General features: G+C 48.2%; 1 protein-coding gene across 1 annotated transcript; it reads left to right on the top strand.

Moving 5' to 3' along the window:
* Positions 1-76: 76 nt before the first annotated feature.
* Positions 77-14,232, top strand: pgk1 (phosphoglycerate kinase 1). Its single transcript, XM_083689776.1, has 11 exons — positions 77-225; positions 2,534-2,584; positions 3,286-3,441; positions 3,615-3,759; positions 5,382-5,485; positions 6,394-6,513; positions 8,142-8,256; positions 8,807-8,986; positions 9,228-9,405; positions 10,046-10,144; positions 13,359-14,232. The coding sequence occupies exons 1-11, from the start codon at positions 161-163 to the stop codon at positions 13,397-13,399; spliced, it is 1,254 nt and encodes a 417-aa protein (XP_083545902.1). The 5' UTR covers positions 77-160; the 3' UTR covers positions 13,400-14,232.
* Positions 14,233-14,234: the final 2 nt, after the last annotated feature.

Raw genomic sequence — 14,234 nt, 5'->3', positions numbered from 1 at the left:
CGAGCTCATGACCAATAAACTATGGATGAGAGCGCAGCGTCCCGCCCACTCGACGTGCATCCTCGCTGCGCTAAGGTCATTACCATTCGGGAACTACCCATCAGAAGAGTGAGGTGAAGACAGAAACACAGCAACGCAGGTGCAGATATAATATCTAAAGATGTCGCTGTCTAATAAACTCACCCTGGACAAGGTGGACGTGAAAGGGAAGCGTGTCATTATGAGGTGAGCTTTGCATATCACTCCGCGGACGTTGCCAATGGACAGAGGATTATTGCGCTGCATTGCACTTGATACCGTGATTGCAACTGATATGTTTAATAGTTTGTTGCGTGGGTTGTGTTTGTCATATTGTCACCGTCTTGCCCTATATATATATATATATATGCATGTATGTATGTATGAATGAGAATTTTGGTTGCAATGTGTCTGGTAGGTTAGTTAGTATTTCAGTTGATGCTCTGACGCCACCGCTCGTAACAGAACACAGGAAGTAGACTTGAAGTCTCACGTTTTCCCCATTCAGTTACGTGCCGGAGGAAGGATGCAGAATGGATGCAAACATCCTAAAAAACGACAACTTGAATGCAATTCAATGAAATGGCTCATTATATAATCAGCCTGTATTGTTATTATGTCAAACATGATCTTATGAAGAGAGATATCAATTAGGCAATCTTCAACTTTAGAATTGAACTTCATCCCAGCCACTGCGAGTCATATAGGCCAGTGGTGGTTTCCACTAGCAGTAGGCCTGGTGCAGTAGCTTACTCTGAAAACTGATACCGTTTTTTTTTTTTTTTTTTTTTACAAAATGTCAGAGGGCCACTCTGTAGTCCCCTAAATGTACTCTAGAGACAGTACAGGGGGTTCAGCAGCACCCACATGCACTTGGCCATTTTAAGGCTAAAGAAGATGTGAAATTCACATTCTCATAAATGGCACATTCGCCCCAAAGCGTTCATGCAAGAAACCAGAGCAATAATACAGTATGTATATTGATTCTGGCATCAGCCATGTGATGTAACAATGGAAATATGCCATGACATTCCGTCCAGGGCTTGCCATAACGTGAAGACTTGTGTCTGTATGCCCATCTTGTTCCTGTGATGAAAGGGCATAGTGTGCAGAATTAAGCTGCCCTTTAAAACAGTGAATTCAACCACAGGAGGAACAGTCTGCATCACAGCCTAACTAGTGAGAGATGACAGCCACTACTAGGCATCATTTCTATGGGGCTAGGCTGAGGCAACACAGGAAGGTATTTCATAAGACGGATGGATGATTGGAGGTGGAGCAAGGAGACACATTTCCTGTAAATAAAGCTCTGGAGTTCTTTCTCTGTGGTGTGTTCTAGAGCTCCAACTCGTGGAGCATGTCGTACTGGAGGAATGATGACATTCGGAACAGACTCTTAGAACCTGGACACATTGGAACTGGCTGTCAGGGGTTGCTATGGTGACCTAGCTGCGGGGGAGAGAGAGAATAGGATAGGCTGGCCTGTGCTGAAATCTGTCAAGCAGCCAATGAGTTGGCTTTATTTCCAGGAAGTGTGTCTCCTTTCTCCACCTCCAATCATTCATCCCTCTCTATGAAACGCCTGCCTGTACAGTAGCCTTAGCCGAGCTTCATAAAAATCATACCTAGCAGTGGTTGTCGTCTCTAACTAGTGTTGGCTGTGTTGCAGAGTGTCCCCCCTGTGGTGGAATGCGTTGTTTTAAAGGGCATTCTCTGTCTTGTGAGGGCATTCATGCTGGTTCTGTCCCTTGCCCAGTTATGTAACCTCCACTGCCCACCACTAGCATTTCCCCATGTCCCAGCCGCTGACAATGCTGAGTAGGGCTTTGGTAGTACAATGTAACGACAATGGGCCAGTGGGGCGGTGACTCTGTGAGCTGCAGCTGGTGCAGTTGTGGCTCCCGTGCTGTTCGCTGTCTAATCCTGCACTCTGTTGTGGCTCGCATGCCCTGTCAGAGCATCAAGTGGCCCCGAGGAGGGAGAGGAGGGGGAGGGGAGTTATATAATCATCAGGAGAACGAGGTGTGTGTGTGTGTGTGTGTGTGGGGGGGGGGGGGCTCTCCCTGTACGTTGAGAAGAATTTGTCACTAGTCCTCACAAGAGGGGCAGTTATGTGTTACAAACAATAATAATAAGTTATGTGTCACTAACCCCCCACCCACACTCACACTCACACACCCTGTCAATCAATAACACCTCTCTGGTCCAGGGAGGGGGTGGGCAGTGCTGCCAGACAGAGTATCATTGGTCTGTGCTGGGGGGAGAGACAGAACAGCCATGATAGCCTTTATCAGTGATTTCTCAATGTCATTGTGGTGTGGTGAGCCATTCCCTGTTCTGTCCAGATTAACCGTAATCAACCCAAACCCTTCTTTGAATTGATTGCGGTGCCCCCCTCTGTTTGAGATGCTGTGGTTTCTAAATGCCAGAGTGTACGATTAGGCCTATGTGTTTGAGCTGAGAGGCAGAAAACAATGGAGCTGTAATGTTTTTCTGTTGTGTTTGTGTTTCGCAGGGTTGACTTCAATGTGCCCATGAAGGATCAGACCATCACCAACAACCAGAGGTAAAATGATCAGATCCTCTTGGTTCTCTCTCTCCTTCACAACGAGAGAATTCACAATTCATAATCCCAATTCATAAGAGTCCCATGAGGGGAGGCTGGTGGAGGCAGGAATCGGAGGACAGGCTCATTGTAATGCGTGCAGTGAAATGAAGGAATGGTATAAAACGTGTGTTTGATACCATTCCTCATTCCGTTCCATGCATTACAATGAGCCCGTCCTCCAACTTCTACCTCCACCAGCCTCTCCCGAGTCCCAGCTATAGTCGCGTTCATACTATCTCAAATCCCTTAACAAACCTTTAACCTTTAGTACCCAAACTGTTGAAACTCTGTTCATTCAGCTCTACCTGTGAGTTTAAATTAATAGCTTCCAACACTGAACAAAGTGTGTAATGATGCTGGTAGGAACACCATACATCTTCAGTACAGTAGTGTCGCCATCAGTGCATACCACAGAGACAGACACACAGCAGGAGAGGCTGGCGGAGGCAGAAATCGAAGGAGGGCTCATTGTAATGCAATGTGGTACCATTCCTCATTCCGTTCCATGCATTACAATCAGCCCATCCTCTGATTTTTCTTCCCCATCCTCTGATTTTTGCTTCCACTAACCTCCACTGGTGTGTGTGTATGTGTATATGTGTATATATATGTGTATGTGTGTATGTACATGCATACATACATCCCCTTTTGTGTTTCAGGATCAAGGCCGCCGTCCCCACCATCAAGCACTGTCTGGACCACGGGGCCAAGGCTGTGGTGCTGATGAGCCACCTGGGTCGTCCTGATGGGAACCCCATGCCCGAGAAATACTCCCTGGCACCCGTGGCCGTGGAGCTGAAGACCCTGCTGGGCAAGTGAGTGACAGACAGACCCCCCTCCCCTCCCCTCCCCTCCCCTCCCCTCCCCTCTCCTCCCCTCTCCTCCCCTCCCCTCCCCTCCCCTCCCACCATGGCCTTCTGGGCCTGACGACTATTACCATGCTACAAGGAATATCATAAACTAATCGTGTGTGTGTGTTCGCTCTCAGGGAGGTGACCTTCCTGAAGGACTGCGTCGGTCCCGACGTAGAGAAGGCCTGCGCCAACCCCGCCGCCGGTTCCGTGATCCTGCTGGAGAACCTGCGGTTCCACGTGGCCGAGGAAGGAAAGGGCAAGGACTCATCTGGGAACAAGGTGGGTGCCATGGCAACGGCTGCGGCTGCAGCGGCCCCTGCAGAGAGGGGGAGGAGGAGGAGGAGGAGGAGGAGGAGGAGTAGCTGCAGCTGCGTCACTGTCCCATATTGCTAGCATCAACACAACAGCTAAGGGCAGCTCAGACAGAAGAGCCACAGCCACAGTCACTACCTGGCACCAGCCGGACGGAATTGAGCTTCATTGTCTTAGTCATTGTCTAGTTTTGAAAGCCAAGCCACAGAGGTCCGAGCTACCGGTCAGACACGAGGTCAGGGCAAGACTCGAGAGGCTGAAATGTCATCTCACATCTGAATATGTCAGAGGAGAAGATCCACATGACTGCCCCCCTGTTATCCACAGCCCTAGGGCGGGAAGGAGGCCCTCCTGAGAGGCGAGGGCCAGGCAGGAGTCAGTTTGGATTAGTTGAGAATCACTTGAGTGTGATGTTGTTGTCGTCGTCCTATCTCTGCAGCCAGGTCTACTGTGTATGAAAGGTGAAAGGTCAGGGGTCTCCTTCTCCCAGGCAGCAGAGCGGAGCTGCAGTCCTGACCTGGTGACATTTGAGTGAAGGCCAGTGGGCCGGGGTGTTGCTTTTCTTGTCCTGGGAGCCCTGGCTGGTATGCAGCTCTCCGAGAGGTGGGGGGAGGAGGGGAGGAGGAGAGGGTGGGGGGGCAGCGGAGCAAGGAGGGAGGGGACAGCTGCCGAATAATGTACAGTACAGTATGCTGACCTTTCAGAGAATCCCTCGATAGTCGGTAGAAGCCAGTGGAGGCTGATGGAGGTAGAAGTCAGAGGACAGGCTCATTGTAATGCATGGAATGAGGAAAGGTAACCTTCACCAGCCTCCCCTGGCTTCTATTCTCAGGAAGGTCAGCGTTACTGGGTCTGGGTCAGATGGGTGCCCGTCCACCCTAGTAGTACAGGTTAGGACAGGGGTAGGGTAATCTGACCCTGGATCTATGAGTTAAGAGGTTAACTTGTACCTCTAGCATGGACGACCCCAGCTGAATTGCTCTAGTGCCACTGCTGTCTGGCATTTGTACGGGACACCTCAGATCAGCCTTGACCTTTCTCTGCCCCCCTGTGAGGGGGTCATGACCTTTGTCTGCTAAAGTGCAGCAGGAACTTGATCCAAGGCATACGCACATGTACCCCTATCACCCCCTGTATCACTACTGTAATATTCACCAGAAACTCTCAGATAGTGACTGAGGAACTGTGTTTCATTATACTGTAGATCTCTGGTACAGTACGTCCAATGGTAGCGAAGGCTAGCCACCTACATTCTGTCCTCCCATTCCTAACCTCCCCTTTAAGTATGTCTAGGCTGTAATGCCTCAATACTGGTTGAATGAATAAATTGTCGTCTTCCATTTGCTGTACAGAAGGCAGCGTGTGTGTGTGTGTGTGTGTGTGTGTGTGTGTGTGTGTGTGTGTGTGTGTGTGTGTGTGTGTGTGTGTGTGTGTGTGTGTGTGTGTGTGTGAGTGTGAGGTGTAACATAGCCTGCTGATAACCTGGTAACCTGAGCCCTCTGCAGCCTCTTAACAGTTTCTCTCCTGTTTTCCTCTCCTCTCCTTCTACCCTCTCCTCTCCTCTCCTCTCCTCTCCTCTCCTCTGACAGACCAAAGCCACCCAGGAACAGATTGATTCCTTCAGGGCGTCTCTGTCCAAACTGGGAGATGTGTACGTCAACGATGCCTTCGGCACAGCACACAGAGCCCACAGGTATGGACCACCTCATACACACAACACACAGGTATGGACCACCTCATACACACACAGCCCACAGAGCCCACAGGTATGGACCACCTCATACACACAACACACAGGTATGGACCACCTCATACACACACAGCCCACAGAGCCCACAGGTATGGACCACCTCATACACACAACACACAGGTATGGACCACCTCATACACACAACACACAGGTATGGACCACCTCATACACACACAGCCCACAGAGCCCACAGGTATGGACCACCTCATACACACAACACACAGGTATGGACCACCTCATACACACACAGCCCACAGAGCCCACAGGTATGGACCACCTCATACACACAGCCCACAGGTATGGAGCACCAGTCATCTCACCGGCTGCTGCTCTGGGGGAAGCACAACATAGTTCCCCTCTCTACTATGACTCAACCCAGATATATGACGCTCTACTATGACTCAACCCAGATATGACGCTCTACTATGACTCAACCCAGATATATGACGCTCTAGTATGACTCAACCCAGATATATGACGCTCTAGTGTGACTCAACCCAGATATATGACGCTCTAGTATGACTCAACCCAGATATATGACGCTCTAGTATGACTCAACCCAGATATATGACGCTCTAGTGTGACTCAACCCAGATATATGACGCTCTACTATGACTCAACCCAGATATATGACGCTCTAGTGTGGTAGGGTTGTGTTGCCTCTATCACTATTGCATGATTATGTAGCATATTGACCTGTCTCTCCTCCTCTCCTCTTCCTCTCCATGTATCTCTTTCTCTCATCTCATCTACCGGACTCTCCTCCTCCTCTCCCTCTTCTTTCTCTCATCTCCCCCTCTCCCTCTTCCTGTCTCTTCCTCCCCTCCTCTCTTCCTCTCCTCCTCTCCCAGCTCCATGGTAGGAGTGAACCTGCCCCAGAAGGCCGCTGGCTTCCTGATGAAGAAGGAGCTGGACTACTTTGCCATGGCTCTGGAGAAACCACAGAGGCCCTTCCTGGCCATCCTCGGAGGGTAAGACCTGTTCCAGGGACAGTTTGATGGTGATCAACATGCCTGTGGCTGTGAATGAGGCTGGTATCGCTGATCTGTGATCAGTTGACAGTGGGTATAAAGTGCTCCCTCTCCGGTAGCTTTTCTGGTAACTACCCATGGGGAGGCTGGTAGAGGTAGAAATTGGAGGACGGGCTCATTGTGTGGAACAGAATGGGGAACGGCGTTTGATACTATTCCTCATTCCGTTCCATGCATTGCAATGAGCCGGTCCTCCAGTTTCTACCTCCACCAGCCTCAGCCAACCTGTATCCTCACCTGGTCGACTCTGCTAGAACAGTTTGAATCGTTCTGTCATCTAACACACAAACACAGTCTCTGGCTGTTTTAGGATCATACAAAGAGCTGCCGTTGGCCTCCATGTCTAAAATTGGCCCTGAGTCAGAGTCCATTTCAACCGGGTATTGTGTAGCTGTCACACCCACTCAGTGTCTCTGAGCTCAGCCAATCAGCTTCTCTCATTGCCAGTTGTGTATTTTCAAAGATGACCCCCAGGCTTCTGCCCACTGCAGCTCTTGGACCCTGAACTGCTAGAGACAAAGTACATGGACCAGAGTTTGCTTATGATGATAAGCCTTTCAACAACAGATGAAAGGCAGCAGGAAATTATATACAGCTATATAATAATAATAATAATATAATAATAATAATAATAATACATGTATTTATAGAGCACATTTTTGTACAGAGACAGCAGCTCAAAGTGCTGTACATAAATATTCAGAGAAACAATAGAAGAAAATGTACACATTTTAATTATATTATATGGCACAATGAAATCAAGAGAGGTGGGAAAAAATGAGCATCTGAGGGGTGGAATTAAATATAATCTCAAGAACTATAACGTAAAAACATGCTGTGATATATTTTGCATCAGTAAAAATGTAAAACATCATCGCATGTACACAAGAAATAATGCCAAATATACCAGATAGATGTGAAATTACCATGTGGGCTTTCTCCGCTGCAGCCCCCACTCTTTGGAACACTCTCCCAAACCACATCAAAGAACCCAGCACGCTCTCCTCCTTCAAACGATCCTTCAAAACCCATCTTCTTCAACTTGCTTTTAATCTTTAACTGTTTTTTATTGCTGTTGTTACTGACTGTGCATTGGTTTGATTCACTTACTTAGACAAATGTACTTGTTGTAAGTCACTTTGGATAACGGCGTCTGCTAAATGCCATAAATGTAAATGTTATGTATCTATCTATTCTTGTTCTCTCCATGGAATGTAGTGTCTTTAAGTACTGAGAAAAGCGCTATACAAAATAAATGCATTATTATTATTATTATGTGCTAAAATGTAACATTGTGTAATAAAATGTACGTGTAAAAGCTGTAAAAACAAATACAATAAGCCAAGTCCTCCAGTGAGGGTGGGATGGAGGCTGGGCTCGTAAAAGAAAAAAAAAGTCTGCAGGCTAACCGCTGAACTCATGAGACGGCAACAAAACAAACAAAAGATAATTTGTTAATAATTAATAATAAAATAAAAATATTTATGCCCCTTTCTTCAGTTTAAAGAGCTTTCCATAAAGATGTTCCCGTGTCCTCATGCAGTTTGTTCCTGTGTGTTGTTGTGCAGAGCTAAGGTCAAAGACAAGATCCAGCTGATCAACAACATGTTGGACCAGGTCAACGAGATGATCATCGGAGGCGGCATGGCCTTCACTTTCCTCAAGGTCCTCAACAACATGCCGGTGAGGACGGAGGGCGGGAGGCGGGGAGGGGAGGGCAAACTATGGATGGATGGATGGAGGGAGGGAGGGGAGAGGAGAGAGGAGACACGAGACAGGGTTTGAGTACTGCTTTCCTTGAGGGCGACATGACTTGATTGGTGAAGGCAATGCAGTGGAAAACTTGCTCTGGCTGATCCAATCATATAAGATCTGCGACCACTTAAAGGAAGGAAACATATTTGAAACAGGGCCGGGGAGACATGACCCTCCCTTTCACATGTAATGACGGTGGATATTTATATTTATTCATCCCCATCAGGTTGTTGCTGGTGGAGGCAGAAATCGTAAGACTGGCTCATTGTAATGCATGGAATGGGGAATGAACACAGGGAGTCGTGTTCCTAACAATTGAGAAAAGGCTGAGACGTGTGACTGTTTATAGACGATTATATAGACAAAGGGAGTCATGACCGCTCTGTGTATGACCATTTATTTCTATCTGTAAAATTGTGATGAATGTTTCACCTCAACTGAACACACCGTTCTTCTTCCCTCTCCCTCCTTCTGTCAGATTGGCACCTCCCTGTACGATGAGGAGGGCGCCAAGATCGTCAAGGAGCTGATGGCCAAGGCCGAGAAGAACGGCGTCAAGATCAACCTGCCCGTCGACTTCGTCACCGCCGAGAAGTTTGACGAGAAAGCCACCACAGGCACCGCCACGGTGGCTGCTGGCATCCCTGAGGGCTGGATGGTGAGGACGGGAAAACAGACCCGGCTGGGGGGGGGGGGGGTTGATGAATAGCTGTTTGTTACCGTTTTGGCTTATTCAGGGGATTTGTCTCAATTCGCTTTTTTAGTTTAAATGTAAAACAAAACAATATGTGGTATATCAGTATCACTAATCTGTGTAACAGAGCTAACTCTCTCTCTACTCCCTCCTCTCAACCGCACTCCCTCCTTCTCTTCTTCCCTCCCTCCCTCCACCCACCTAGGGTCTGGACTGTGGCCCAGAGAGCTCCAAGGCGTTTGGTGAAGCTGTCGGCAGAGCCAAGCAGATCGTGTGGAACGGACCCGTCGGTGTATTTGAGTGGGAAAACTTCGCCCACGGAACCAAGAACCTGATGGACAAGGTGGTGGAGGTGACCAAGACCGGCTGCATCACAATCATCGGTAAGACCTGCCTCCTCCTAGTCTCCACCCCTTTGTGCTTCTTCTGAGACAACAAGACATCTTGTGACAGTCACCTCAACATTTTCAACCACTGTTTGTAAATAAACGCTTGTATGATTGTTCAAGATCATGTTTAAACAATACTATATTGCTTGTAACTAAACGCCCTGCTGTCTAAGTCCACGCCAAATGTTAATTTACTTCATTCATTCAGTGTTAAACTTTACAGTCATATCTTTGCACTGCCATTTTGAGGGGAGATTTTGAGATTCATCCTCCACTCAGTGTCCTAATCACATTCACCAGTAGATGGCGCCAGGCACCACTGCTCCTCACTCCAGCCAGCACTCCAGTCATGTTCAAAATGATTTAACTTACGCACTGCTGCTGTAGTATAATTTACAAATGCATCTGTGTTTGCAATCAACATAATAACATGCTGAGTTTGAAATGATCAAGGAGAGAAAATGCAGTGTAGTCAACCGAGATCAGTTTGTGTTATGTTGTGATGATGTTGATCATAAAGAGTGTCTGTCTCTGTGGTACTAATGCCCCCCCCTCTGTCTCTGTGGTACTAATGCCCCCCCTCTGTCTCTGTGGTACTAATGCCCCCCCCTCTGTCTCTGTGTTGCCCACCCAGGTGGAGGCGACACAGCCACCTGCTGTGCCAAGTGGGACACAGAGGACAAGGTCAGCCACGTCAGCACAGGGGGCGGGGCCAGTCTGGAGCTTCTGGAGGGTGAGTGGCAGCTCACTAGTACTGCTGGATTCCATGTCAACCCCCAGAGTCATAGATATTCACACATTCAAACCCGAATTCACACTACAGAGCCAAACTGAGCTGAGCCAAGCTGAGCTGTACTGGTTACGTATCCACCACGCTGCTGACAGTGTTTGAAAGGACGGTGTGAAACAAAAATAGCCAAGCCAGCACAGTATAGTTTGGGTTGGCCCTAGAGTGTGTAAAGCATGACATTTACATTTTAGACATTTAGCAGACGCCTTTATCCAAAGCGACTTAGACAAATGTGTTTGTTGTAAGTAAGTGAATCATTTATCCATTCGTCATCATAAGAAAAAGAAATCTATGCTTGGACAAGGGGCCATTGGCAGTCACAATGCTAGAAGAAGTCAGAATTACTTTATTTATTTTATTTACAGTAGAGAAACTTGTAGTGGGGGTGAAGAGGTCTTTAGGAGGGACAGTTAAGATGTAGCCTGAAGAGATGGGTCTTCAATCTACAGCGGAAGATAGGTAGTGACTCTGCAGTCCTGAGGGGAGATTGAACACCAGACGGGTGGCAGCATTCTGGATGAGCTGCAGAGGTCTGATGGCGGAGGCGGGGAGCCCGGCCAAGAGTGTGTTGCAATAGTCAAGGCGGGAGATCACAAGTGTCTGAACCAAGAGTTGTGCTGCTTCTCTCGTGAGGAATGGACGTATCCATGTGATGTTGTAGAGGATGAATCTACAGGAGCGTGTGAGGAAAATGTGGAGTCAGAGGCAGAGGATTGAATTTTGGGATGGTAGTAAGAAGCTTTAGCAGCTGATGCAGAGGAGGAGTGGTTGGGGAGGAGAGAGAGAGAAGATTTTAGGGAGGCCGGTTTTTCTCCATTTCCTCTCAGCTGTCCGGAGCCCTATTCTACAAGCTTGCAGGGTTTTAGACAGCCAAGGAGCGCGTGGAGAGGATCGTGCTGGCCTTGAGGTCAGCGGACAGAGAGAGTCGAAGGATGAGGAAAGAGTGGACAGGTGGGTGGAGGCTGCATCAGTGGATAGAAGGGAGAAGGATTCAACAGAGGGTAGGTAGGCAGACAGAGGAAGAGAGAGCGGTGAGGGAGAGGGTACGCAGGTTGCGACGAGAGGATACAGTGTGGGTAGAGACCGACTGAGAGGGGGTGGATTTGAGGGGAAGGGAGAAGGATACAAAATGATGACCAGAAACTGGAAGAGGGGTAACAGTAAGGTTGGAGGAATGGGTGTATCTGGTGAAGACAAGGTCAAGCTGATTGCTGTCTTATGAGTCGGAGGAGAGTGGGACAGGGTGAGGTCGAAGGAGGAGAGAAGGTCAAGTACTCCAGACGAGTGAAGCTTCTCCGACTGGATGTTGAAGTCACCCAGTAGTGAGAGCGGTGTGGCGTCCTCAGGGAAGAAGCTGAGAAGGACATCCATCTCTTCTAAGAAGTCGCCAAGCTGACCTGGGGGACGATAGATAACAACAATGTGAAGTTTTACTGGGGAGGTGACAGAAACAGCATGGAATTCGAAGGTGGATATGGGCAGGTGCGACAGGGGAAGGACATTATGTGACCACTTAGGTGAGATGAGGAGACCTGTGCCTCCCCCTCGACCAGAGAGTCTAGGGGAATGAGAAAAGGAGTAGGCATCAGAGATGGCTGCCGGAGTAGCTGTGTTTTCCGGTGTAATCCATGTCTCTGTGAGAGCAAGGAAGTGGAGGGACATGAAGCAGGCGTAAGATGAGGTGGCCTCTGCTTTCCGGATCGCTGACTGGCAGTTCCAAAGTCCTCCCGCGACAGTAAGGTTGTCAGTTGAGCATGGCGGGTAGATTAGATTAGAAGGGTTGGGAGGGGGGGGTGTAGCATCTATGTGACCTCCTGAGGGATCAAATAACAGGAATGGGAAGAAAGCACATTGTGATATTTGCAGGTATAGAGAGAGAGAGAGGGTTTGTGGGCAATACAAGATGTAGGTAGCACTCAATACACTCAGAGTAGTGAAAAAAGAATCAAATAGAATGAAAATACTTAGTAGTTTGGCCTTCCTCGATGGACTCCACAGATTGAGTCCTTCGTCTTCGTGTCAGGAGGCTGTCACTGAGGCTGTCGCTCTTTGACCGTCAGGAAAGAAATGCAGATTCTGTAATTGCTGATGACTTAGCAGGGTTGCAGCCCCTCCCACCTAACGATCAGTTAACGAACAGACAGGTTTCACTACTCACTCCAAATGTATTTAGTTGTAGTCCAAGGTGAGTGACACTTAAATCCTTTGCGGAATACTTTCAACCCCTCCCACTGGAGATTGACAGCAATGGGCTTGAAACAGATTGCTTTCAACAGAAACTAGGTCCCAGGGCTTCAGGCAAGATAGCCACAACAAATACTACCAACAACACACTGATTTTAAACAAGATTAAATTAACTTACTCAGTCTAGAGGCAGGCTTCACCCCTCACTCCAAATGTATTTAGTAAAGCCCCATACTGTATTTCAGTCGAGGTAGAAATCGGAGGACGGGCCCGTTTTAATGCATGAAATGGAATGAGGAATGTTATCAAGTTTTTCCATTCCATGCATTACAATGAGCCTGTCCTCCGATTTCTACTTCGCCTCTCCTGCTGTATTTATATCTATCGCTCTGTCCCCACACCCTATTAATTTATGAAGATCTGGAGGGATGGGGATGGGTATAAGAATGATGGTGAACATTCCACAGAGCCTATCAGAGGGCAAGGTGGTGCTATTACCATATTCCTTATACCTGTCTGATCCTATCAGATCTCCATGTGAAGGGCTCGGGGCTCGGGGCTGTTTATAGACAGAGCTTGCTATCTCACCTCGACTTCATCTCTGATCTACTCGGCTCTGTCCTCTCTTCCTCTGCTCTACTAGTATTTACAGTATAAGTGGGTATAATGTCGATTTAAATTTCTTCCCCTCGGCTTTTATTTTGTTGAGATATTGTGTGATTTTTTTTATTTTTTATTTTGTCTGTCTGGATGTTTATTTTATCTTATTCCCTGTTGCCATGTACCTTGTTCTGACGGGGCTCTTCTATAAAAGAGACTCAGGTCTCAGTAAGATCTGCCTGTATAAATAAAGGATAAATAAATGACTGATGGAGTAGATGTTTCCTCTTACACGATGCCCCTCCTCTATATCTCCCTCTCTCTCTCTCTGTCTTTCTCCCTCTCTCTCGCTCGCTCTCTCCCTCCCCACAGGTAAAGTGTTGCCTGGTGTGGATGCCTTGAGCAGCGCCTAAGCCCCTCACCCGGGATAGAGGGACAGGGGGGAGCGAAGGACAAACTCGACCCGCCAGAGTTTGGACGTGCAACCCCAGAGACAGCCCCTCACGCCTCTCCTCACCCTGCACTAGCACCACCATCACTATCCTCCAGTGACTCACATGTCAAATTGCCTGCTCTTTACTACTGTACACACGGCTGGTAGTCTGCAGTGATCTCCCTCTCTCCCTCTCCTAGTCTCCCTCCTGCACCTGTCTCAGACCCACATCGTTGAAGGGGGGAGGGGGCATTCGTAACTGTACCTCTATATCACGCACTTATGTTACTGCTGTGTTTATCAACGAGACGGGGGGGATCCGTCACCTGCAGCTACTGCCGTTCGCCACGACGAGGGAAGTTGGCATGTGTGTCACTGGTGTTCGAGCACTTCCATGTGTGTACGTGCGTCACTATTGTATAGCCAGCCCTGGAGTGTTACATACAATATTACCTAATAGTGCAAAACGTGTTGTGTTGTAACTCTAGACTTTTATATTTGTCTGCTTCAACAACACAAGTGTTGGCCCCTGTGTCACTGTGCCCCCCCCCCCCTTGTGTGTCTCCACCATCTTCTCCCTGTCATTCATCCTCTGTGGCTTGTCAGATAGTTGCTCCCCAGTCAGGGGATGTCAGAGTGGTCGAGCTGAACTGAGCAGCTGCTCAACATGGAATAAAACAGTTGGTGTAACGTACACAATCTGTGGCTTTGTGGGTATTTCTTTTGTCATGATTATCTCAGCGCTCTGTCTGTTTTCCCACTGTACACACACACACACACACATTTCTCAAATAATCAATGTGTCCATTGCAGTA

The sequence above is a fragment of the Argentina silus genome, assembly GCF_951799395.1.
Source record: "Argentina silus genome assembly, chromosome: 2".
Classification (NCBI taxonomy): domain Eukaryota; kingdom Metazoa; phylum Chordata; class Actinopteri; order Argentiniformes; family Argentinidae; genus Argentina; species Argentina silus.
This window is presented reverse-complemented; position numbering and strand designations above follow the sequence as displayed.

Coding starts and splice junctions, on each gene's coding strand:
- pgk1 (XM_083689776.1), top strand. CDS start 161: ATGTCGCTGTCTAATAAACTCACCCTGGACAAGGTGGACGTGAAAGGG. Junction 3,760..5,381: donor AGGACTCATCTGGGAACAAG/GTGGGTGCCATG, acceptor CTCCTCTGACAG/ACCAAAGCCACCCAGGAACA. Junction 10,145..13,358: donor CAGTCTGGAGCTTCTGGAGG/GTGAGTGGCAGC, acceptor CCCTCCCCACAG/GTAAAGTGTTGCCTGGTGTG.